Source organism: Anabrus simplex, chromosome 1 (genome assembly GCF_040414725.1).
Source record: "Anabrus simplex isolate iqAnaSimp1 chromosome 1, ASM4041472v1, whole genome shotgun sequence".
Lineage (NCBI taxonomy): Eukaryota > Metazoa > Arthropoda > Insecta > Orthoptera > Tettigoniidae > Anabrus > Anabrus simplex.
Window position 1 is genome coordinate 430,134,257 of NC_090265.1, and position 25,439 is coordinate 430,159,695.

Consider the following 25,439-nt stretch of genomic DNA (forward strand, 5'->3'; position numbering starts at 1 on the left):
CGCACTAATTCACATACCTGACAAGGGGCACTCCTCGGCGCAAAGGATTATCACTTCGCGATTCATCACCACTATGTTGTCGTTTCTGCCACATCGCACTGCACTAGTTACAAAAACTTCACAGTTATCTCACAAAAAACACCACTTTCATCAACGCGCGAATCACACCTGGGAATGCACCTGACCACGTGCTAGCGACGACAGAAAAGCGGCAACACGGAAGTCAAGGTAGTTATAGATGGCACCACCATACTGGCCATATTGCCAACAACAATTGAATGAAAAGACTTCACCTTTATTTTGCAGCCCGCTTAAACATTTAAATGCTCGTGTTTTTGTAAGTAAATAAAAGGTTATGCGCACTATACGAAATTAAACAAGAACTAATATGTATAAAATGCATAACTGAATCTGACATAAAAAGTAGTGGATTGGTCATTCTGATTGATGGGTTACTTTCTTAATTTTTTTTTTAGTGCTAACATGAACTATAACTGTCAAGTGCAACCTTGTGCCGGTCCACCTATAGTACATGGGTCTTAGGGATTGTGTTAGAAGCTGGTTTTGATTGTTGATACATTGACTATTGTAGGCCTATGATTGTTTTTAATTTAGTTTTGGCACGAATTTGGCTGTAATAAAATTAATTTTGTGCTGTTATCTTCCACATCTAAGGAACGTTGCTGAAAAGACAATTATGTGGTTTTGGAATGAGAAAGGTGTTTTTTCTTCTTAGTCGGATTATGGGATTTGAACATTTACTATCATTTAAATCTTATAACAAGTGCTTAATCCTTAAGGAAGCCAACAAATCATTCGTTCTTTCGTCGTGTAGCTTATGCACTTATCAGTGGAGATATCAGTAATCTTGAAGTTTATTACATTCTGTTCACTCTTTGCACAGAGTAAAATTCTCCCGCACCATGGAAGCTGGTCCAGGTAAGTAAGTATTGTGTGGAAGGGTACTTAAACATCTCAAAGTTACTGACACATTTTGTAATATGAGGGACAAACATTAATATTTCAGGGAATTGTGCTGCTGCTGGTGGTGGTGGTTATTGTTTTAAGAGGAACTACACCTTGTCAATCATCACATTAATTAGAGGAAAAAAGGAAGAAGTATTAGATCGAATACCGGAGTATGCCAATCAATCACCACTGATCTGCATTTACAGTAAGCAGTCGCCCAGGTGGAAGATTCCCTGCCTGTTGTTTCCCTGGACTTTACTTAAATAATTGCAAAGAATTTGGAAATGTTTGAACATCTCCCTTGGTAAAATATTCCTGTCTCTAACCCCTCGTCCCGTAATCAAATATTTGCCCAAACGTGTCCTCTTGAATTCCAAATTTGTTTTCATACTAGCTGCTCATACTGCAATACCCGTCGTTGACTGGGCAATCACAGAGAACGTGCAAAATTTAACTCCCTGGTTACTTTCCGCCAATATAGGCATGCTGTTTTACTCGGAACGCAGCAGTAATCCCATCTATCGGAGACGAGTGGCAACAGAAGTGAAAAATCACATCACAACAATGGTCAATGTAATGTTATTGTTGATCAGTTTTATAAGCTCTCGATATTGTAGACCTTTACATTTAGTTTTCTTTCGACTTTCGGATATTAAAGCATGTAATGTAAAGGCAGTCCTTCCTTCTTTAATGACTCCCTCTGGTCGTATTCTTCGAGTGATCGTTCCTTTAAAAAATTTCTCAGTTTTTAAAATCTTCACATTTTCCTTGTTGATATTGACCGATTCACGCGGGTTCACACCTTAAGACAATCATGACAAAAGACCATCGCCAGTTACCACCATTAAACAAATTCCATATTAACAATGCTTGGCGTTGATATGGACTAACTAACAAAAGTCACTGTTCTGTTATCATAATCGGTGCAGTAAAACTGTACAAGACAAATGATTGGAACTTGTATTCTCTATAACTTTTGTTAGGGTATATAATACTTTTCGATAGGACCAATAACATATGTATTTTTTTAAATTAAATTTTAGGCCCCTTCCCCTTAACTACCATTTCATGCAGCGTGGATAAAAAATATGTATCTCCTAGACTGTAGCACCTTATTCCCAGATTTTAAATACCGGTTTTCATTATATTCTGATCAGCCATTTTCTCGTAGTTGGACTTAGCAACAAAAATTGAAATTCACGAATATCTCTGTTATCATAGCCGGTGCGGGAAATTTGTAAGACATAAATGATCGGAAATTCAATTCCATAGAACTTCAGTTATGTAGTATTTATCGATAGAACGACTCATAACATAAATATTTGAGAATGACATTTTAGGCCTTCCCCAAAACTACCATTTCACACAGCGTGAATAAAATTATTTGTTGCCTAGATTGTAATGCGACATTCCCCAACTTTATATACCGATTTTCATTAAATTTACTTCAGCAATTTTCTCGTGATGCGCATACATACATACATACATACATACATACATACATACATACATACATACATACATACATACATACATACATACATACATACATACATACATACATACTCTGTCCGTTTACGCCACGACTAACTACTTGAAAAACATGAGACACTCTCAGGGGTGCTCAGTAAGGGATTTGACATGTTCCAAAAATGGTGCGGATCAAAGAAAATGGACAGATATCGGCAAATAACGACTCTCAAAATAAAACCAATGGTAGATGATATATTAAAAAAGAAATTAAATCATCCTGAGAACTATGATAATGAAACATGAGCACTAAATTTTAAATTTAAGTTCAACTCTTGATGTACATCCAGAAATAAAATAAATGGGATGGTACATGTTAATAAATTCCTAATAATTCCGACATTTTAAATTAATTTCGAATTTGAATAAATGTAAATTTAATTCGATAATGGAGTGGTGCTCGTGCGCATATTAAATTATGTAGGAAATCTGGAAATATATTTTTAAAGTATTACAGTTACATTACTTGTCAAAACAACGAATACAAAATTTACAATTTAAATTCGAACATAAACTGGTCAGAACATTACTTAATTATGCTTGGTTCTCTGCGAATCATAGTTAATTCGACGTTTTGATTACTATATGTTCAGCGCAACTTCAAAATACACGTAACTCCACGCGATAAAAGAAGAAAAGTAAACTATTCGAAATAAATCTTTAACCATGTCCAACGTCCTTAACACAACGCCGAAACTTAGCACAACGATGGTGACACACACATCAATAAATAAATAAATAAATAAATTGCACAAAATAAAATCACTCAACCTGTGGAAATAAAATACAAGTAAGAAATCTCCCGTTACCGTCATCTACCAAAGAAAAAATGCAGCAAACTACCACTAGGTTAGATTATACTTCGAAAACACTATCTTATAAATGCACAGCACGTGTCCTCACGTGTTTCATCGAGTTTAATGGAGATGAAATAATCCCATAAATGATAACTGAAAAACAATATTAATTAACCCGGTTGTTATAGTCTGGGTGATTGTGACTGATAAGGTTGTCACTACATACATCGAACTAAAGTCGTTACGGAAATCTGTCGAATATTAAGGAATTGATCATTATCATCCAGCTAGGCTCTGATATCATTATGATTATGCTCATCAGATTTGACAAAAGGCTATAATAATCTCATATGCCCAATTTTATTTCATAAGAAGACATGCGGTTTACCTCGTGGTTCAATAATACTTTGTGAAAATGCTCCCGCCTATGTTTCCCCTCATGGAAAACAACCAATCGCAGATATGTGAAATGACTACGAATAATCCTTAAATATTCATCATTATATTCGACGTCGTGTAAAATACTTCACATGTACTTACGATCATAATGACGCGAAGATTCGTCCCCAAAATAGCACATAAAAATATCATAATCCTATACAACATCTCTCCACATGGCATAATGTGCGAGGAAAATATCATAATACAATTCGCAACATCCGACAAACATTTTACGGCAAAAACTACATTAATGACTTGAACCATACACAAGTGCAATAATCAAACAATGTCTCCCCTTAAAATACAGAAATCTGTTTTAAAATAAATCTATCCGTATCTCTACCGTAGCATTCGCACGTCAGATGAGCTTAATCCCTTACGAAAATATAGCAAAAACTTTTGGAAAAATATGGGAGAAATAAACTCCGAAGAATAAAAAATATTACACTCACACAGTAGTGAACAACAGCGGTTCAGAAACAATGGGTGCTGAATCAGCATTTTCCCACGAGGTCATTGCCCCTGGCAAGGTCATTGATCCCATGACATCACGGCCACGTGCTATTGTTTACAAACAAGACCACGTTGTTTCGTTTACAAACATAAGCAGTGTTAGGCGCGGAATTTGAATAAGAGAACGACCCTAACCTAACAGTTGTCATCTTGAAGGGACCTAACCTTATTGCATGTGCTTTTTAAGACCACGTGCTCTTGTTTTGACAGGTGTGTGGCACGGAATTTTAATAAGTGTGCAAGGCTAACTTTACAGACGTCATCTTGAGGGACCTAACCTCACTCCACGTGCTTTCTGTTTGACCACGTGCTCTTGTTTTGACAGGTGTGAGGCGCATAATTTGAATAAGTGTGCAAGGCTAAGCTCACAGACGCTACCTTGGAAGGCCTAACTACACATGGCCTAGTTTTACGGCCAGATGCCCTTCCCGACGCTATCGTTGAGGGGGCCTAATCTCATAGGGCCGTAGTTTTACGGAGAGATTCCCTTCCCGACGTCATATTGCCAGATCGCCTTCCCGACACCATATTGGAGGGGCCTAACATTACAGGACTTAGTTCATACGGGCAGGTGCACTTTCCGACGCCATCTCGCAATATGTCCTACCCGACGCCATCCTGGAGGGGCCTAACTACACAGTTGCTATCTTGGGCGCAGTAGTACGGTTAAATGAGCCTCCCTCCTCACAGGCGCGATTTTGGAGGGGCCTTTACGGTCAGATATCCTTCCCGACGCCATTTTGGAGGGGCCTAACTACACAGTTTTACGGATAGATGTCCCTTCCTCCTCATAGGCGCCATTTTGGAGGGGCCTAACTACACAATCACTATCTTGTGTTCAGTTTTACGGTAAGATACCCTTCCCGACGCCATTTTGGAGGGACCTAACTACACAGTCGCTATCTTGTGTCCAGTTTTACCGATAGATGTTCCTCCCGCCACCATTTTGGAGAGTCGTTATCTTGGACCTAGTTTTACGATCAGATACCGTTCCCGGTGCCATTTTGGAGGGGCCTAATTATACAGTCGCCATCTGAAGCCCCAGCTGCTGAGAGGTCAGCTCAAGGCTTTACGTCTCCATCCATCAAGTCAAAACATGGCGACATGATCTTAATGCAGACTGACGCGGGCCTTTAGAGCTGCGACATCACAGTATGACAAATGTCAAGGCTTTACGTTACTATCCCGACGGACTACTTTGTTGTGCTCCTATGTTATCGAGCATTTAGCTTAAGACTTTTACGTCTCCATCCGACGGATAAATAACTATGAACACTCCTAAAACGCATCTTTACTTAGTTGTGCATCTGTGCTATCTACTGAAGGCTTTATGTATCCATCCGACAGAGAGATGCACTGCGCCTCATCGTCTGGCGCATAGTTTTACGGATAGATGCCCTCCTCCTTCTGATAGCCTGTCCTTGTTTTTACAGATAGATGCTTTTCACCTCTTCCTTCTTCTGATCGTCCGGTGCAATTTTACGGATAGATAGCCTCCTTATCCTTCTCCTCATCGTCTGGCCCAGTTTGACGGATAGATTCCCTTCTCCTCCTCCTCATAGAGGCTTTACGTCTCCATCCGACGGACGAAATAACTATAAACACTTCTCCTTCTCAAAAATGCGTCTCTATACTAAGTTTTGCATCTGCTTAAGGCTTTTAGGTTACCATCCCGACAGATAGATGTCCACTCTCCTCATCGTCTAGCCCTAGTTTTACGGATAGGTAAAATGAATAACATGTTATATGATAGTACATAGGGAGAGGGTAGTTACACATACCCCTTCTCCTGGTGAATATCATCGTGAGGTCGACCCAAGCCTTTACGTCCCCATTCGGCGTACAAATAACTATAAACAGCGCCCCCTTCGCTGCAGAGAGGATTTTTAACATTTAATCATAACACACACAATGGTATACACTGACTGATCAAATGTCATGGGATAGCGGAGCACTGATGCGCAGGTGTGTTGTCTGCGCACCACACGCCCCCTGTGCCAGCGGCAGTTGTATAAGAGACCTTGTGAGCAGTGGCTGTGCATGTGACAGGTGTAACATGGAACGTCATCGTGAGCTGACACTGTTCGAAGGGTATGGTGGTCGGTGCCCGACGGATGGGAAGTGCGATTTCGGAAGTGGTGCGGGAATTCGGCTTCACACGATCAACGTGTCCTGGGTGTATTGTGAATGGTTGAATGCGGGTGTCACCATCAACAACAGACGAACGACCGGCCGTCCAGCCACCCTCGATGACCGTGACCGGCGACATCTGAGACGGATTGTCAATAGTGACAGACGGGCAACCGTGCAACAAATCACGGCTAAATTCAACACAGGCCGTGTTAGACACGTCTCCCAGTGGACAATCCGTAGGAACATGGGTTCTATGGGGTATGGGAGCCGGCGCCGCACACGAGTGCCACTGTTAACCCACCGTCATCGGGCACAACGACGCGCATTTGTCGCCAGTCACCAGGGATGGACACTGGAACAATGGCGTAACGTGATATGGTCGGACGAATCACGATTTCAACTGCACCATGCTGATGGGAGGCACCGTGTATGGCGCAGACCACATGAAGCGATGGATCCCGCCTGCCTCGAAGGTGTGGTCCAGGGCGCTGGTGTCTCTGTTATGGTCTGGGGTGCATTTTCCTGGTATGGAATGGGCCCCGTAGTTGTTCTGGAAGACACTTTGAATGGGTACGCGGTATGTTGAGCTGCTCGGAGGCCATCTCCACCCATTTATGGCCTTTCAGCGCCCAGACGGTTCTGCGGTGTTTCAATATGATAACGCGCTGCCACATTGCTCCCACGTCGCCCGGGAATTGTTCCAGGAACATGCAGCGGAGGTCCAACGACTGCCATGGTCACCCAGGAGCCGCAATATGAACCCTATGGAGCATATCTGTGATATCCTGGAACGCAGGCTCCGTGCCATGGATCCTGCACCCACGAACATACCAGCATTGGCGGCCGCTCTGCAAACGATTTAGTGTCAGCTGCGTCCAGAGGACTATCAGGGACTTGTCGCCTCACTTCCACTGCGTCTCACTGCAGTTCGCAGGGACAGAGGAGGAGGCCCCACACGCTGTTAGGCGACTATCCCATGAGATTTGCTAAGTCAGTGTATACTTAGTCTGTTACGCTGAATGGCTCGGACAGCGCTGACCTCGTTGCAAAAGGAACTGGTTAACTCCTCTTTTTAGCTGTGTGTGGGTAGAGGGAGCGAAGAGGGACCGGAAGTGTTTTCATATGTTGTCTTGATAACTCATCTTGCTTATAAAATAAAATGATTTTACCCTTTTAGTCACTACGGGGGATAGACAGGCAGTGGATACCATGAAACATCTCTGACCTGGCTATGAATCGAACATAGTCGAAAAATTATTGAATGAAAGGGAAATACTAAATTTAGTTATTACAATATTGTCTTGCAGGTGCACTCCGATTTCGTCGGGCAGTTAAGCCCAGATATTGGTCCTGCTGTGGGGTGGTTACCCTTGGTCGACCTGGTACTGGCCTACGACTAGCATCTCATGTGTCTCTAAATCGTCTTCAAAGCCTGGAAATCACTTTTTGTGGCCCATTCAAGTATACTGTGACTTCGGTCTGTGCCTGGCCTGCTTCCAGGCGGCCGAGTATTCTACCCTGCAAAACGGGGTCCAAATCGCGTCATTGTGCCATTATGTTGTTACATTCACCACGAGGCTACATTCTGCACACTATAACAGGGCAAACAAAACTGTGGGAATATGGGGCGCAGGCACTGGCTGTGTTTACCATGCGGTTACGTCGCTGTCAAAGCAGGGAACATTCCTTTCCTATAAAGAGCGAACACGTAAGGCTGGTATGTGCATATGTCGTGCGATTTGCGATGTGCTCTGCTTACTAGTAACTTATGCTTAACTTTTGGACACTAGTGTAATAAGTGTTAGCGAAGGGGGACGCCTCTTCGATAACGTTATTAGTAGGAAGTGCAAAGATGCAGTTCAGATAGAGACTGAAGAGACATTTAAGTCACGATTTCTTTTATGTAAGATCATATCCGTATGTGTTTTTCTGAGTTTATTAAAGGTTGTGTTTTTAAAGTATGGAACACCATTCTTCTTATTTAGTAGTGAAAGTCGTATTCCTTTCATATTGGATTCCCCTACTTTCTAGATACCGTAATTAATTTAGTGCCCATTTCATAGCGAACAGACCATTGATCCATTTGCTCTCGAGCTCAGCCGCGGTAAATGTGAAAGTAGGGAGGATGGATTTCGATGCCGGGGGTAGTTTTCGAAGATCTCACCTAACATATTCCATTCATTCATCGAATTTGTGAACTACGATAATTAAACTCTGCTCTGGACCCCTGGACAGCTGCAGTATGTATGTATGTCTATGTTAGCTTTACGAGGTTCCATTTCATTACTGAGAAATCATTGGTACCGTACGCGTCATAACTCTTTTAATTTAAAGGCATTTATGAGAATAATGTTATCAACAAAATAATTGTAAACCAAAATTGTAATTTCATTTGTTTCGTTGGATATTGTGGCAACCTTCAACTGTTTTGTAAATAAAAATGCGTATGTATGTATGTATGCATGAAAGATGATGCCCTTGAATTGCCCTTTCTATGAGACATAGCACAGTTTTGATTTCTTCTTTTATCCAGTCAGTTGCAAACCATTTTACTGGAGTGTCTTCTTAAGTCCCATTTCTGATACAAATATCAGAGTCGATAGTGTCTGAATATACATTTTGTCCCTTTGCTTGGTCAGTGTATCGTGCCATTCATTATACTTACAATCATTTTTCATACTCTCCCTCAGACACAAGCACTATTTGAATTATGTTGAATAACTTCTTTAATTAATTATATACCTAAGTACGGTATTCCTGTTTTTTCTTTAATAGTTTCTGTGTTTGCAGAATCATCTTGATATTTATCACTGATCTTTAATTCACAATCCCTGGTAATAATAAATAGTAAATACAATCTGTAGGAAAGAAAATAATTTTACCAGCCAGAAAATACTCTCTCCCCCAGTTAATTCGCACTCAGTTGCTACTTCTCCCGTACAACAATCGGATCAGACTCAGCCAACAATGAGAGAATGAATATTTGGTCCGAGACATTTGAATGCATGGCACTGTTTTCAGCTTTTAATAGTAAGAATTCTACATTTTAAAAAAATATCCCCGGTTAGGATGGCTCGTTTATAACCGGAGGGTGGAATAGTTCGAGACAGAAGGGAAGAAATCCTCGTCCATCTCCCTCTTAAAATCGCACGCTGCTTCTTCCACTGGTTGGCTGTCTAAGTAAACGACCTTGACGAACATAGGCACCATAATGGGGGAAGGAGTATGGGTTGCACTTGCTATCACCTAGCTCATGAGAAAGGTGGGTTGGACTGGAGATATCCGCAAGAAAAATAGGTTGTATAAATATAATTTATTCAATAAAAAAGAAATTCAACATATACAAGTTAATGAAATTTGCAAGAACTACTGTACTCAAAGATTAACAACGAAGCTAAATGCTTAGACAAATTATTATTAGTATTACGGTCTAATAGATACACACGAAAAATAACACACGAATATAGCAGGCAAGATACGGCACTATCTAAATGTACTGTATCTATACTACAATGTATCTACACTGCACTACACTGCGTTTGGTTAAATGCTTAAGTATCGAAAGGATTGCCGTACACGAAGAAAAACACGAATATAACTGGCAAGATACTATCTAATATATTATACCTTATCTTCACTACAATTCTACTGAAATGTGGTTATGTGATTATTACAGCTGGTGGATTACTATTATTTTCCCTACTCCACGGGACGGAGAATGAAAGTGTCCTTAATTAGGCCTACTGAAGAACACGAGGTTGTCTACAGTAATTTCTCAAATATTTCTATCAAAACTACTACTACTACTCCAGGGACTTGAACTGCAATTTCTTGGATATATGAACTTTATTTATTATTAGCCAACCGCTCATAAATACTCAATGCTCATAAATATAATCGAGGGAGCGAAATATAGATTACGGATACTTTAACTACCTACTCAGAAGTACAAATGAATGGAATACAAGGTCAGCTGATTTTTATTTACTTGACTACACTACACCCTTTGTTCACGACTGTAGCCAACAATGCAATATTTGAATATGAGGAGCGACAATAATCAATAACAATACGACTGCTAACTATTACCGTGTAATCTCTTTAACTTCTTTTTAAATGGAAGTTTACAGGCCTATCGTGTTTTTTTTAATGTAGTAAATTATTACCTTCGCGATAGTTTGAACAGATATCTATACGAAATACCGGAGAAGTTTCTGCAGAAGTTACGGTACTATTCCTTATGATAATCTGCCTTTGTAAGTATAATCAACGAACCTACAGATATTTACAAATATTTTTAAAGTTAATATTATTACCTAGAGTATTTCCTAAACCTAAATTCGAAACAAGGTACACCTAGCTAGCTTACTTAACCTAGAAAACGTAATTTACTGAAGACCAACTGAATTACTTGTTACAAAATTTAAATGAATACCACTACTCCCAATTTCTACCAACAAGCACTAAACACCACTATATAAACAGCACTAAATGAATCAGATATACACAAAATTTAGCTATTTCAATAGGTTTTCACTACTTTATCACTACAATAATGCAAGAGCTCTCTCAACAGCCAACCGTTCTCAAGCGCATCCAACAATGCAATGCAACCATGATAGCTTGTAACTTTTGAAATGATCTTTGCCCATCATTGTTGTTTTAGTTAATGATTTGTAGAGTTTCAAATAATTTGCCATTTACTTGACAACTAAAACAATTTGTTCTCAACATTCTCATCGCTAAGCCTCGAGTTGTTTGAGAGAATGAGTACTTGCATTTTATGAAAAGATGTCCTAGAGGAGTGCTTTGAATGAATACCTGTGTTTAATTTTAAAAACATCGGTGAGATGAATATGATATATTTTGTAGTACTGGAGAGGTAAGAAACTACCTGTTCCAGAACTTGTGAAGCTACTAGTTCTGCTGCAGTAGAACTTAAAACATTATCTTTATCATTTATGTTTTCCCTGCTTCTGCTTCTTTGCGATGTATATCAATTACTGAAATGAAATGAAATGGCGTATGGCTTTTAGTGCCGGGAGTGCCCGAGGACAAGTTCGGCTCGCCAGATGCAGGTCTTTTGGTTTGAAGTCCGTAGGCGACCTGCGCATCGTGATGAGTATGAAATGATTATGAACACGATACATACACCCAGTGTCAGAGGAATTAACCAATTATGGTTAAAATTTCCGACCCTGCCGGAATCAAACCCAGGATCCCTGTGACCAAAGGCCATCACGCTAACCATTTAGCCATGGAGCCGGACTATCATTTACTAGAATGTAACCATACAATTTTATTTCAAGAAGTAAATTACAAATAATAATTATATTTTGTAAACAGTAATGATTACAAGTAAAACCAAACCAAACCCCATGACACTACAACCCTTGAAGGGCCTTGGCCTACCAAGCGACCGCTGCTCAGCCCGAAGGCCTGCAGTTTACGAGGTGTCGTGTGGTCAGCACGGCGAATCCTCTCGGCCGTTATTCTTGGCTTTCTAGACCAGGATTACAAGTAAAAATTACTGAAAGTGTAATCGTTACCGTTACAAGTAATCCGATTACTTACTTTTACTCAATTAGGCCTACTCCCAAACTGTGGCCATGGTACCGGTATCCTTAATCATAACCTAACAGAAAATAGCCTCTATTATTTCGCGAACCGTTCTATTCCTAGATATATCCGTTTTTACACCAGATTAACAAAAAAGTAAATAAATAAGTATATAATCTATTACCGACATAATTTGCAATTAAGTGAAGTAAAGTGGGCATATTTTACTCTAACTAAAGAAATACAGTAGCTTAAAAACATTTTTCTGACTTCACATTTTAAATATTTACTCGGAATCCCTGTCCGCCAACTCCCCGATCCCCCAGACCACCTGGAACTGCACCCCTCTGCAAATGAGCCCATGAGTAACGATGACCAGTTTGCTTTTGCTTAGCTTAATGTACCGGTATTTAAAAACAGCCTCTTGTCCGTCACCTCGCTGAGAAACTTTCCGCACTCCTCACAACAATAACCAGATCAATAATGCTTCACTATCATGCCCTGGTAATGAAACACGGCTTGACTGGGTAGTAACTAGAGTTGGCAATAGGTTGCGTGAGAGTTGCGCGCAAGCGTGTTCACATGCAGTTGACAGGGCCATTGCATACGACCTGTCCCAAACTTCAGCCGTTAGTGATCAATCAGGGAACGGTAGCCTGGAACTTCGTATTCAGATTGCAAAGCAACCACAGTTGCGTGTTAGTGGCTGTTTCGTGGTTGGTGCCGCAATATGAATGAACAAATCGCGAACATCAAATTCGTGGAAGAAGTTGAAAAACATCCTGAGCTGTACAACTATCAGTTGTCAGGCTACTCAATAAAAGATAGAACAGAAAAGGCTTGGAGTGAAGTGGCAAAAGAAGTCAAAATGACAGGTATGTATTTCTTTATTTTAATAATTATGGTATTACAAATACATCATCATTATCGCCATTATTATTGTTATTATTATTATTATATTTATTATTATTATTATTATTATTATTATTATATTATTATTTTTATTTTTCAATAATAGGCTATTATTATTGAATAATGGAACAGAATGAAACTAAAGTAAAATAATTATTTAAATGACTTTTCAAGCAACATCATGCAAAACATGCCGGTGCATCGGCTAGAATCATAATAGTAAAGATTAGAATAACTTTGTATGATGCTATTTTTTACTTTTAGCTTTTTTTCATTTACGTGCCCATTACTGGCGGTGGCGAGGCAACTATCAGCTGGCCACAACAACCTTCTGTATATTAGACTGAGAAGCCCAGGTTGCTTTTGGAATCACTGAAAACTGATGAGCAAATAGGCCTATATGCAGAGAGTAGTGCGTTTACAACCTAAATGCTACATTATTGTTTGTATATTTATCATTACATAATGCTTGAGCTACTGGATTTGCAGACATACCTCTGTCGGATTATTATTATTATTATTATTATTATTATTATTATTATTATTATTATTATTATTATTATTATTATTATTATTATTATTATTTACAACTTGCTTTACGTCTCACCGACACAGATAGGTATTATGGCGCGAAGGGATAGGGAAGGGCAAAGAGTGGGAAGGAAACACCGTGGCCTTAATTAGGTACAGTTCCAGCATTTGCCTGGTGTGAAAATGGGAAACCACGGTAAACCATTTTCAGAGCTGTCCACAGTGGGGTTCGAATCCACTATTATTTTATTGTATGGCTTTTAGTGCCGGGAGTGTCCGAGGACATGCTCAGCTCGCTTGGCGCAGGTCTATTTGACTCCCTTGGGGGACCTGCGCGTTTGTATATGGGATGATGATAATGAGGTAAGTGAAGGATGAAACCCGGTGTCGGTACATAGCCTACTCCCGTCATATAACACCAAGGGGTCTCCTCAAGTATTAACGTCTCCATCCAACGGATGAATTACCATCAACAGCCTCATATGCCTTCACTCCATACGAACACTGTAGAAAGGTTTGGAATTGAATCCAGGCTTCTGGCACGCGATCTAGTGATTGAAAATTGCATGCCACCAGATCTCCTACCCTGCCGGCCAACATTCTGATAGTGAAACTGTTTTCCACCAATGGGACTCAAATCAGCTGGCCACGATCAATCAATCAATCAATCAATCAATCAATCTGCGTTTAGGGCTGCCGTCCAGGTGTCAGATTCCCTGTCAGATTTTAACTAGACTTTTCTTGGAAATTCATCGAACATTTCTCTTGATAAGTTATTCCAATCTCCTACTCCTCGTCCTATAAATGAATATTTATCATAATTAGTCCTCTTGAATTCCAAATTTATTTTCATATTATGATCTTTCCTACTTTTAAAAGTTCCGCTCAAGCTTATTCATCTACTAATGTCATTTCACGCCATCTGTCCCTTGACAGCTCGGAACATACCTCTTAGTCGAGCATCTCGTTTCCTTACTTCCAAGTCTTCCCAGCCCAAAGTTTGCAACATTTTTGTAACACTACTCCTTTGTCGAAAAGCACCCAGAACAAATCGCGTTGCTTTTCTTCGGATCCTTTCCGGTTCTCATATCAAGTATTCGAGGTGAGTCCCATACACTGGAACCATACTTTAACTGGGACCTTACCAAAGACATGTACTCCCTCTCTTTTGCATCCTTACTACAACCCCTAAGTACCCTCATAACCATGTGAAGAGATCTGTGACCTTTCTTTACAACTTCGTTAATCCCAATGAAGATCATTCCTTATATTAACACCTAAGTACTTACAGTGATCCCCATGGTATAGGCTACTATCACCCCATCAACCCAGTAATTAAAACCGAGAGGATTTTTCCTTTTGGTGAATATTACCACCTGACTTTTCATGCCTTTCACCATCATACCATTGTCCGCTGTCCATCTCTTTTTTGTAATCTCTCAAAATCCTGTAACTTATTTACTACGCTGTACAGTATAACATCATCTGCAAAAAGCCTTATCTGTGATTCTAATTCTTTACTAATGAAAATGAAAATCCACAGCCTGTTTCCAGTCATTCGACCGGCTCAGGAATGTAATGAATGAATCCCCCATCTAGCTGCGAGAATAGGAATTCTGCCGGCTGCCGAAGCCTGTCGCACTCCTCTGGGGCAATGATTAGTGACTGACAGATGAAATGAAATGATATTGGAGAGTGTTGCTGGAATGAAAGATGACAGGAAAAACCGGAGTACCCGGAGAAAAACCTGGCCCGCCTCCGCTTTGTCCAGCACAAACCTCATATGGAGTAACCGGGGTTTGAAACATGGAACCCAGCGGTGAGAGGCCGGCACCACGGAGGCAGACCTTTACTCATATCACACACACACACACACACACACACACACACACACACACACACACACACACACACACACACACACACACACACACACACACACACACACACACACACATATAAGAAAACATACAGGTCCAGTTATATTGCCCTGTCTTGATCATTACAGGATCAGACAACACTTCACTACTCTAATTTTTTGAGTTCTCTTTTCTAGAAATGTAGCCACCCATTCAACCACTCTTTGTCTAATTCAATAGTCCTCATTTTCGTCCGACTCGTTGGCTGAATGGTCAGCGTTCAGAGGGTCCCGGGTTCGATTCCCGGGCTGATCAGGGATTTTAATCGCTTCTAATTAATTCTTTTGGCTCGCGGACTGGGTGTATATGTCCGTCCCAACACTCTCCTCTTCATATTGACAACATACCACACTACCAACCACCACAGAAACACGCAATAGTGATTACATCCCTCCATATAGTGTTGGCGTCAGGAAGGGCATCCGACCGTAAAACAAGGCCAAATCCACATGTGCGACGCAGTTCGCACCCGCGACCCCAAAGGTGTGGGAAAAAGCGGTAGTAGAAGAAGAAGAAGAATAGTCCTCATTTTCGTCTGTAATCTCCCATGACCTACCCTGTGAAAAGCCTTGGATAGGTCAATAGTGATATCAGACCATATAGACTTTACCCTTTAACGATTATGGCCACCAGGCGAGCTTGATGTTGAAGTGATAATACCCCCCTTATAGCTTATATTATTGTGTAGCTGTCAGTATCAGTATTGGGTAGCTAACGCTGTCTGTCTCCTGTACATTTGAAGCGTACGCTCCGCGTTCCTTGCCCCGTAGAGTTCATGTCGTGCCAACAGAGAGTTATAGGCACATATTGAAATACATAATTTTGTGTGTACACTTCAGATTTTTGCCTAATACTTAGTTTTTAATCTTTGATTACATATACAAAAGTCGAAAGTAGGTTCAGTTAAATCTGTGTCCATTACGTTACGGGAAAACGGCTTAACAGAACTGATCGAAACCCAGTCAGTCCCTATTTCAGGTATAGCTGGGTTGTGCGCTGGACTGTATATTAGTCTATTGGTATACCGTGGCGTAGCCATACTAAGGAAACCAAAGAAATCTGTGTCTTTACTTAAGTAGAAGTTGATACAAAGTCCCGCTCCTTGGCTGAATGGTCAGCGTCGAGGCCTTCGGTGTAGAAGACCCTGGGTTTGATTCCTTCCCGGGTAGGGGATTTTAACCGCGTTTGTTAATTGCCTCTGTCCGGCTCCATGACTAAATGGTTAGCGTGCTGGCCTTTGGTCACAGGGGTCCCGTGTTTGATTCCCGGCAGGGTCGAAAATTTTAATCATCATTGGTTAATTTCACTGGGAGGGGGGCTGAGTGTATGTATGTCGTCTCCATCATAATTTCATCCCCATCACGATGCGCAGGCCGCCTATGGGCGTCAAATCAAAAACCTGCACCTGGCGAGCCGAGCAAGTCCTCGGACACTGCCGGCACTAAAAGCCATACGCCATTTCATTTTTCAATGTCTCTGACTCAGGGACTGGCTGTTTGTGTTTATCCCAACACAGTCCCCTTTTTACACACACAACACATCACAGCACCAACCATCAAATAAACATCCAACAGGAAATATCCTTTTAATGTCTATTTAGGCTGTCTAAAACAAGATTGTTAATGCATAAATGTCCTCAGTTTAGTTCATTACGTATTTTTTGTGAGCCAAAAATGATGTGTCATTCCTTGTAAAGCAGTACTCTGTATGTATATATATGTGCTATCTTGTTTATTCTAAAAACCTACTGAAATGGTGATAGTAGCAACTAACAGGTCTTACGTTTTTTTCAGTGACTGAGTGCAAAGAAAAATGGAGGAATCTGCGTACTGTTTTCATCCGTCATATGAAGCCTTCTCCGACTGGAACTGGATCGAAGAAGAAAAGGGCATATTATTTAGCAGAGGCGATGCAATTTGCTCTACCGTTCATCAAGACCTTAAATCCACCTGCAACTGGTAATGTGCCACAGATGCATCAAGAGATGTACCAAGATGTATTTCAAGACGAAACAGAGGCGTTCAACAATCCTGAAAATAAACAAAGTAGTTTTCAAGAAACCAGATATTTATTGACGCAGTCCCCACCATTATCGCCGCCACCACTACCAGAAAGTTTTGCTGCACCTCTACAAGCTGACAATATTGCTGGAAAGACAGTCAAGTCCTCGCCTCTTCCTCAACAAAAGAGAAAGGTGACTCCGAAGCAAAGACCTGAAACAGACGCACTTCAGTCTTTTATCGATTATTTTAAAGCTAAAAGGGCCAGACTTGATGCTACTGCAGTACAACGTAGCGACAAAATTAACAGAAGAGAGGCCCTTAAAATGTTTTTACTGAGTCTGATGCCGGAGTTGGAAGAGTTTAATGATCATCAACTGAAGTTATTCAAACGAAGAACTCTCAGTCTTATTGATGACATAGCATCGAATCAGACTGGTAACACTTCAACTCCCCCTTGTACGTTTTCTCCTGCATCTACGATTTTACTGATGTCCCGACAACCTTCTACAATGTCTTCGTGATCTGCATCTCTTGCAATGTTTCGAAGTACTGTAACCTCACAGGTCAGGTCAATTTTACGAGACAGTTAGTCATACGCCCAACACAAACAAGTTCAACACCGGCTACACGGATGGGAAGTGACCACGTAGCTCTCCGAATCAAGACTAAATAAGGGTTGAATTCGCGTTAAAAACAATTGTTTATATACTGTATCTTCGAAAAGAAAACTACGTTTTTCAGACTCTGAATTCAGGCATTCCTGAAAAATATGGTGTATCTAATGCGAAGAGTTATAGATTAATATTTAAAGGTACAATTACCAAGTGATGTAAAACTAATTTCCTCGAACTGACTGTCAAACCAGTTTTCTGACCGTCGAACTAGAAGTTTTGTTTTTAAAAATACGTTCTTTACTTTTTACAACTTCTCTTTAACTTTAATGGGTGATTAAATATAAAATAACCCTTACCCTGGAGTGATTAATATTCTTTCCTCCGCACTCGTATTGTCGCTTAGTGGTGTTCTGTGAAAAGGAATGAGCAGTCATTTGTACTAGTTCCTCGTACGGTTCCTCCAACATTCTATAGAATGAGATAAAATGGACATCTGTTTGTTGAAGTTCTTTGGCTACTAATAAGTCCAGCTCTATAGCTATTTGTTCTCTAGACCGAGGTCGCTTCTCACCGTCAGGTAGCTTATATTAGTCTTACACAGGCTGAGTGAACTTCAGACCCAGGTAAAATCCCTCCTAGCTGGGAATCGAACCTGCAGCCTCCAGGTAGGAAGCTGACTCGCTTACTACCCCTAAACCGCGGGACCGATATCATTCAAATACTTCTGTCAAATTCCACTTCTTTGAGACGCGTTTAGGACATGAACGCAGACCTAGAACCGGTAGCTGATGTATGAGGATATCGGATATCATATTTAACGTTATAGCCCGTCTGAAGGCCATGATTCTTTAAGGCGTCAAATAAATAAATAAATAAATAAATAAATAAATAAATAAATAAATAAATAAATAAATAAATAAATAAATAAATAAACCATTTATTATATTGCAAGACATATATATTAAAATACATTGTAAAGTGATGGCGATGCAAGTATATCTATTTCTATATAAAGTAAATGAAGAGATCTGACAACACGTAGAGTCCCGCTTAACCGACACGTTCGTAAAAAGTGGTGAAAATGACACACAAGAATTGGCACAATATGTACATTCCTTCCCCACAACACTCATACTGTACCTAGCCCAGATTGTACTCAGCGCGCCTTTGCTGGCGATGCGACAGTGAGAGGTTTGCCCTTGATGACCAGTTGAAGGGATTGATGAAGGCGTCGGCGTTGAGATCAACGGTAAAAGAGAAGCAGAAGAGGAAGAACACGTATTTGATCAAGATGGTGCCAAAATAACAAACAATGAAGGATTCAGATCCCTTTGTAATAATAATGTTATTGGTTTTTACGTCCCACTAACTACTTTTACGATTTTTGGAGACGCCAAAATGCTGACATTTTGTTTAACAGGAGTTCTTTCACGTGCCAGTAAATCTACCGACACGAGGCTGACGTGTTTGAGCACCTTCAAATACCACCGGACTAAGCCGTGATCGAAAATGCCAAGTTGGGCTCAGAAGGAGAGCTCTCTACCGTTCAAGGTACTCAGTCCGGCGATTCAGATCCCTTGAAACGGCAATACGTAGAGCAATAAGACGACATCCAGCCATATAGGACCTATGTTACTTCTGTAAAGAATGCGTGACATGGCGGTGAGAAAAAATAGTCGGCATACGAGCAGCAGTTTTTAAAAGAAAACTCAAAAATGTAGTAACTTACCAAGAAGGCAACCACAATTTAATTCCATCGATTGCAAATATTTAAATTATGCTTTACTTCTGGAAACTTCATTTTTTATATAAAAGCCAAAGGCGGGCATTTATACAAGTGGAGATGCACACTTCCTCTAGTGCACCGTCACTGCGCTGTCCTACTTAGGGGGTTGCTAGGGGTGTCTCAACGGTGCAGTAGCCGTAGGCGTCTAGGTGTGGCAATCCAACTGACGAGCGCACTGCCACACTAGGACAAAACGTTGGTAATGTCACGTTTAAATAAGCCTAAGAGCTTGAATACGTTTAAATACAAACCTGTATCAACATCTTTTATGTTCATTTTTTAAAAATGTTATTGTATCATCATATGCAAACATTCACGATATTGTTTTTATCTCTTTCTCTACCGACATTGCCGCTAATCCAACGTTTCGCCGGCCCGTTTATGTCGGATAAACGGAACTCTATTTATATTTGTATACCAATGTTTTAAATTAGTATAACAAAACATAATGTTGTTCTTTATGTAGAAAATAGTACATCTCCATAACATAATAATATATCAGTGAACAAAAAATAATAGGCCTACATAGGAGAAGTAACAATAAATTATACTGCTCATTTAAATAAATTAAAGAAATAAATACATAAATAATGCATAAAAATAATCACACGAATTTAATAATAAATAACAAAATATAAACAATGCCAATTTTCAAATTATTTACATGTTTTTTATAGATAAGAACGTCCGACTCGCTGGCTGAATGGTCAGCGTACTGGCCTTCAGTTCAGAGGGTCGCGGGTTCGATTCCCGGTCCGGTCGGGGATTTTAACCTTCATTGGTTAATTCCAATGGCCCGGGGACTGGGTGTTTGTGCTGTCCCCAACATCCCTGCAACTCACACACCACACATAACACTATCCTCCACCCCAATAACACGCAGTTACCTTCACATGGCAGATACCGCCCACCATCATCGGAGGGTCTGCCTTACAAGGTCTGCACCCTGCTAGAAATAGCCACACTAAATTATTATTATTATTATGGATAAGAACAAGGTCACTAACCCTCTCTTGACCTAGGTTAGACCCTATATCTCCTACTAATAGCCCCGAACAACTGAAAGCTCACACTTGAGACAAATATAGCTGGCATACATAGCACTTGCTTTGCTTAATGAGGAAATGGATTTCTGCTGTTTCTCCACCAATGAAGTAAATTATGTCGTCAACCTGCAGACATGCATTTATTTGTCGATCAATTTCATCATGATCTGGTAGATCTCTTGTCCAGTCCTCAAATCGCCTGAAGGTAATTGATATGCTGCATGAGAGATCATGCTAAACATTAAATTAAATGTTCGTAAAGGTAGGCTATTGCATCCATCAAGAAATAACTACAGGCGGACATGCACAAGCAAGTGGAAGTAATGTCAGACTCAACTGAGGAGTCCCATGGTCCCCAAATCACGTACTCAAGTTGAGAGGCACTAGGGTCCCATTTTAGCCGCCTCCTACGATAAGCAATAGATACTGAGGATGTATTCTACCACCTCCACCCACAGGGGGTAGAAGTAAGAGGTTCTAGTCATATAATTGTACTTCTGCTTAGAACAATGATCACCACCAACGTCGTAGCAATTATGTCACTAATTTTTTTTTTTTTTTTGCTATTTGTTTTACGTCGCACCGACACAGATAGGTCTTACGGCGACGATGGGATAGGAAAGGCCGAGGAAGAGGAAGGAAGCGGCCGTAGCCTTAATTAAGGTACAGCCCAAGTATTTGCCTGGTGTGAAAATGGGAAACCACGGAAAACCATCTTCAGGGCTGCCGATAGTGAGGTTCGAACCCACTATCTCCCGAATACTGGATACTGGCCGCACTTAAGCGACTGCAGCTATTGAGCTCGGTAAAGTCACTTATTAAGCTACCAGCTGTTATTATGATAAAAATAAGAACCCGCATAATAAGCGTAATATACTGAGACAAATGCGATAAAATGTGCTACTTTGACATATAATGAGATTATTTTAAATAATGTTATCTCAAAATTCCCAAAGTAGATATTCGTGTTTTATCTTGATCAGCTTTCGTGTGAAGGTTGCTCACAAGGTCATTGAAGCTTATTCATGCCCGGGAAGTAGGATGGCATCAATCAGCGTATTATCGGAAATATCCAATAGTTGACTGTGACTAGCTAGCCATACACGGAAAGGAAGTGAGACAGACGAAAGACGAGCCTTAAGGCCGGTGCAGACAAGGGCGCCAACTCTGAACGTAACCACCTCGCGCGCCAAGGTTAACCGGGTCTATGTTACGCACCGCGGTTGCGAGGTAAATTTTCTACCCCGCGCCGCAGGTCGTAACGCGTAACCAACCTACCGGCGTTCAGTCAGTTGAGACAGTGCAGTTTTGAAAGATGGACATAGCTGCAGCAGCATATATCAAATATAGCAATATAGTACCGTACACACTGTTTAAAGCGGAAAGCTTAAGAATGCGTCGTCGCATTTAAAGTCTGATGCCATATTATTATTATTATTATTATTATTATTATTATTATTATTATTATTATTATTATTATTATTATTATTATTATTATTATTATTATTATTATTATTGTACCGGCTGGTACACCTCTACGCCGCACATTTGAATTTTCCGCCTTGAAGTACTCCTCTACAGGAGAAACTCTGAACTTTAAAAACTGGATTAACTCATTAGTGTCTCAGAAGATGTCACTACAGTAAATTTTGTGATTACGAAGTTAATACTGTTAATACTTGTTTTGTTTTCCATTGATCAAGAAATGTGGACATTCTCTTATAGATGTCTCTACTAAAAAACTATAATTATGCACCCTGGTGCGAAGTGAAGGAACTTTTCTTGAAGATATTTTGTACTCATAAGTTTTCCTATAACAAAATTTCGTTCTTTCATTTGTGGGTTGGCAATATTAATATTTTCTTTCCGCCAGTTTTAAAGTTAGCCAATCAATTATTTCTGTAATTATTTTTTGACCAATCGTGTCTTTCTTCTTCAATTTTGATGTGTAACTTTTAGCCAGCCAATAAAAGCCTGTGGGTGTGGCTGTTTTATTTATGAAAGGTCTCGAATTTTCCTCGAGGGTATAAAAACTGCTGATTTTCTTGTCTCTCGGCTACATCATCAACAGTTAACTTAGTGTCTGGACGTGTAGCAGGAGGCGGAAAGCGCCTCTTTCTTCAGGCAGCAGTCTTCAATAAGGTAATGGCCGCTTAACATCTTTATTTCTTGCTAGCTCAGCAGTTTAACCCGCGGGGAAGGTCAGAAACCTTTACCATGTAACCTATCTCTTAAACATGTAGAATTCTGTAAAAACTTCATATATCTTTAACTGTAAATCGGGGATAGAGAGTGCTTTGCCCTCTCGAGCTCCCCTTCATTTTGGATTTGAGGTGACTACGTTTTCGTAACCGTTTTTCTACTCTTCCTTAATGTGTTAAATTTATTCTGTATACGAGTCACCTCCATTGTTTGGGAATAGCCCCTGTTTTATCGGCCTAGTGCCTCGTAGGTTTTAAGAAGTTTCATGTAGGAGTGCAAATTCTCGCCTCCATTCATTTTGCATTTTGGGCCATTAACTTAACCTGTTATTTTTCTACTAAGGCCCAGTAGGTTGGGTACAAGATACCCCTGTTTCTTTGTAAGTGTGCCTTGAGGGCAGTTAATGGTAAAGTCTGTTGTGGCCTTTGATAGGCTCAGGACATTGAGAGCGGGTCAGCTCTTTTATTTGTGGTAAAAGTGCCTCAGAGAGGCTTGATATTCAAAGGTTCGAGCAAGTGCTCCATGTTATTACGGGTTTTCTGCCCTTTGGTAAATATGTGGTTGTGAGCTGAGAGCTCAGACATTGTAAAAATTAGGGCTTGAGGCCCAGATTGTTAAATTGTCTCTAAATCTTGGCTTTCCTGGTCTTGTACCTGATTTGACTTGTTGTTATTTGTCGAAATTTTTGGTGAAAATTGTTAAGTTTTGATATTTTCGAAATTATAACCTTTAATGCAATTTTAATTCATATCTCAGCTTTGTGGATAGACCCATTCCAGCCCGAACCTTCTTTCACCTCTGCATTCCACGGGTAACCCCGTAACAATTATTATTATTATTATTATTATTATTATTATTATTATTATTATTATTATTATTATTATTATTATTATTATTATTATTTGCTAATTGTTTTACGTTGCACCGACACAGATAGGTCTTATGGCGACGATGGGTTAGGAAAGGGCTAGGAATAGAAAGGAAGCGGCCGTGGCCTTAATTAAGGTACAGCCCCAGCATTTGCCTGGTGTGAAAATGAGGAACCAAAGAAAACCATCTTCTGGGCTGCCGACAGTGGGGTTCGAAACCACTATCTCCCGGATGCGAGTTCACAGCTGCGCGGCCCCAAACCGCACGGCCAACTCGCCCGTTGATGCCATATTTTACAAGTAATATTACATAGTTTTATTTATACACACCTGACCCTGTTCCCATGCTCTTCTTTATTTTGCCTTTCTCCCTTCGGAAACAAGAAAGCAAGGACGTCATTTTCTTCCGGCATTCCTAGGCCGTTGTGTTCAGTTCCGTCGCCAGTTCCTCCCATGCATCATTCCTTATTGTTGAAATGACTGGGATGGCCAGCTAGCCACAAAATTTCCTTAGCTCTGTACATTTCAATAAAATGCAGTGTCCAGCTCCATGGCTCAATGGTTAGCGTGCTGGCTTTTGGTCACATGGGTCACGGGTTCGATTCCCGGCAAGGTCGGGAATTATAACCATCATTGGTTAATTCCCCTGGCACGGGGACTGGGTGTATGTGTCGTCTTCATCATCATTTCAACCTCATCACGACGCGCAGTTCGCCTATGGGAGTCAAATCAAAAGACCTGCACCTGGCGAGCCGAACTTGTCCTCGGACACTCCCGGCACTAAAAGCCATACGCCATTTCATTTTTTTCAATAAAATGCAGTGTGTTCTGCTCGATCCACTCCATGTTTATTGATCAAGCAGACAGAGGCAAATGCGTGTTACGCGCCGAGGTCCTGTGTACGTCCAAGCTTGCTGTAACATCCGCGCGCGCAGCTCTTTGATGTCACGCGGGAAAACCGACAAGCAGAGGAACGCAGCGAACCTCGTTCCGAATCGTTCACGTTGCGGGCTAAGGTTGCGCGACGAAGTTACGCAGTACCGTCCAGACAGGAGCGCGACGCGGTTGCGTTACGATGTTCTGTTGCAAGTCTGGACGCGCCTTTATGTGACGCGTTCCAACAGGCAAGGTCTGCTCTTTAGTGAGCGAGATCAGTGAGGCGTTATCTGCTACAGGCGATACCTGTTGTCAGCACCTCAACGGAAAGACCTCGCCTCACAGATCAAGCCTCTTGTAAGGAAAGCATGGAGTGGACAAAGGCACTGCTAGACAAATTTATTGAAATGCACAAAGAGCGGCCGTGTCTCTGGCAATTAAAACATGAGGCGTCGTAGTGTCGCAATCAAGCGTTCTTCAGGCGATATGCTTAGTCGCATGAGAGTATCCTTCTTCTTCAGCGTAGAAACTACAATATCTACAATAAATACGTTATCAACTAGACTGTTTACCAGCAATAGCTACGCAAGTCATTATGTATATGTATTACAAATCAAACATTTAACGTAATAACCAGAACGGCTGACCCAACACCACCTACATATAAGGCCTGTGCATGGTGTCGAGATTAAAAGGAAAATGGCGGACTGTTGAGGCAATGCCTTGTGAAAGTGATTCG

General features: G+C 40.7%; 2 protein-coding genes across 2 annotated transcripts in view; both read left to right on the top strand.

Moving 5' to 3' along the window:
• Positions 1-911: 911 nt before the first annotated feature.
• The window catches only part of LOC136866972 (sodium-independent sulfate anion transporter), a 239,988-nt gene continuing 215,460 nt past the window's right edge, over positions 912-25,439 (top strand). The window contains exon 1 of the mRNA XM_067144074.2: positions 912-939. Coding sequence (XP_067000175.2) covers positions 924-939 — 16 coding nt within the window. The 5' untranslated portion in view covers positions 912-923. The remainder of the gene's footprint in view (positions 940-25,439) is intronic.
• LOC137497036 (uncharacterized) lies at positions 12,673-18,664 on the top strand. Its single transcript, XM_068225550.1, has 2 exons — positions 12,673-12,817; positions 17,098-18,664. The coding sequence occupies exons 1-2, from the start codon at positions 12,673-12,675 to the stop codon at positions 17,826-17,828; spliced, it is 876 nt and encodes a 291-aa protein (XP_068081651.1). The 3' UTR covers positions 17,829-18,664.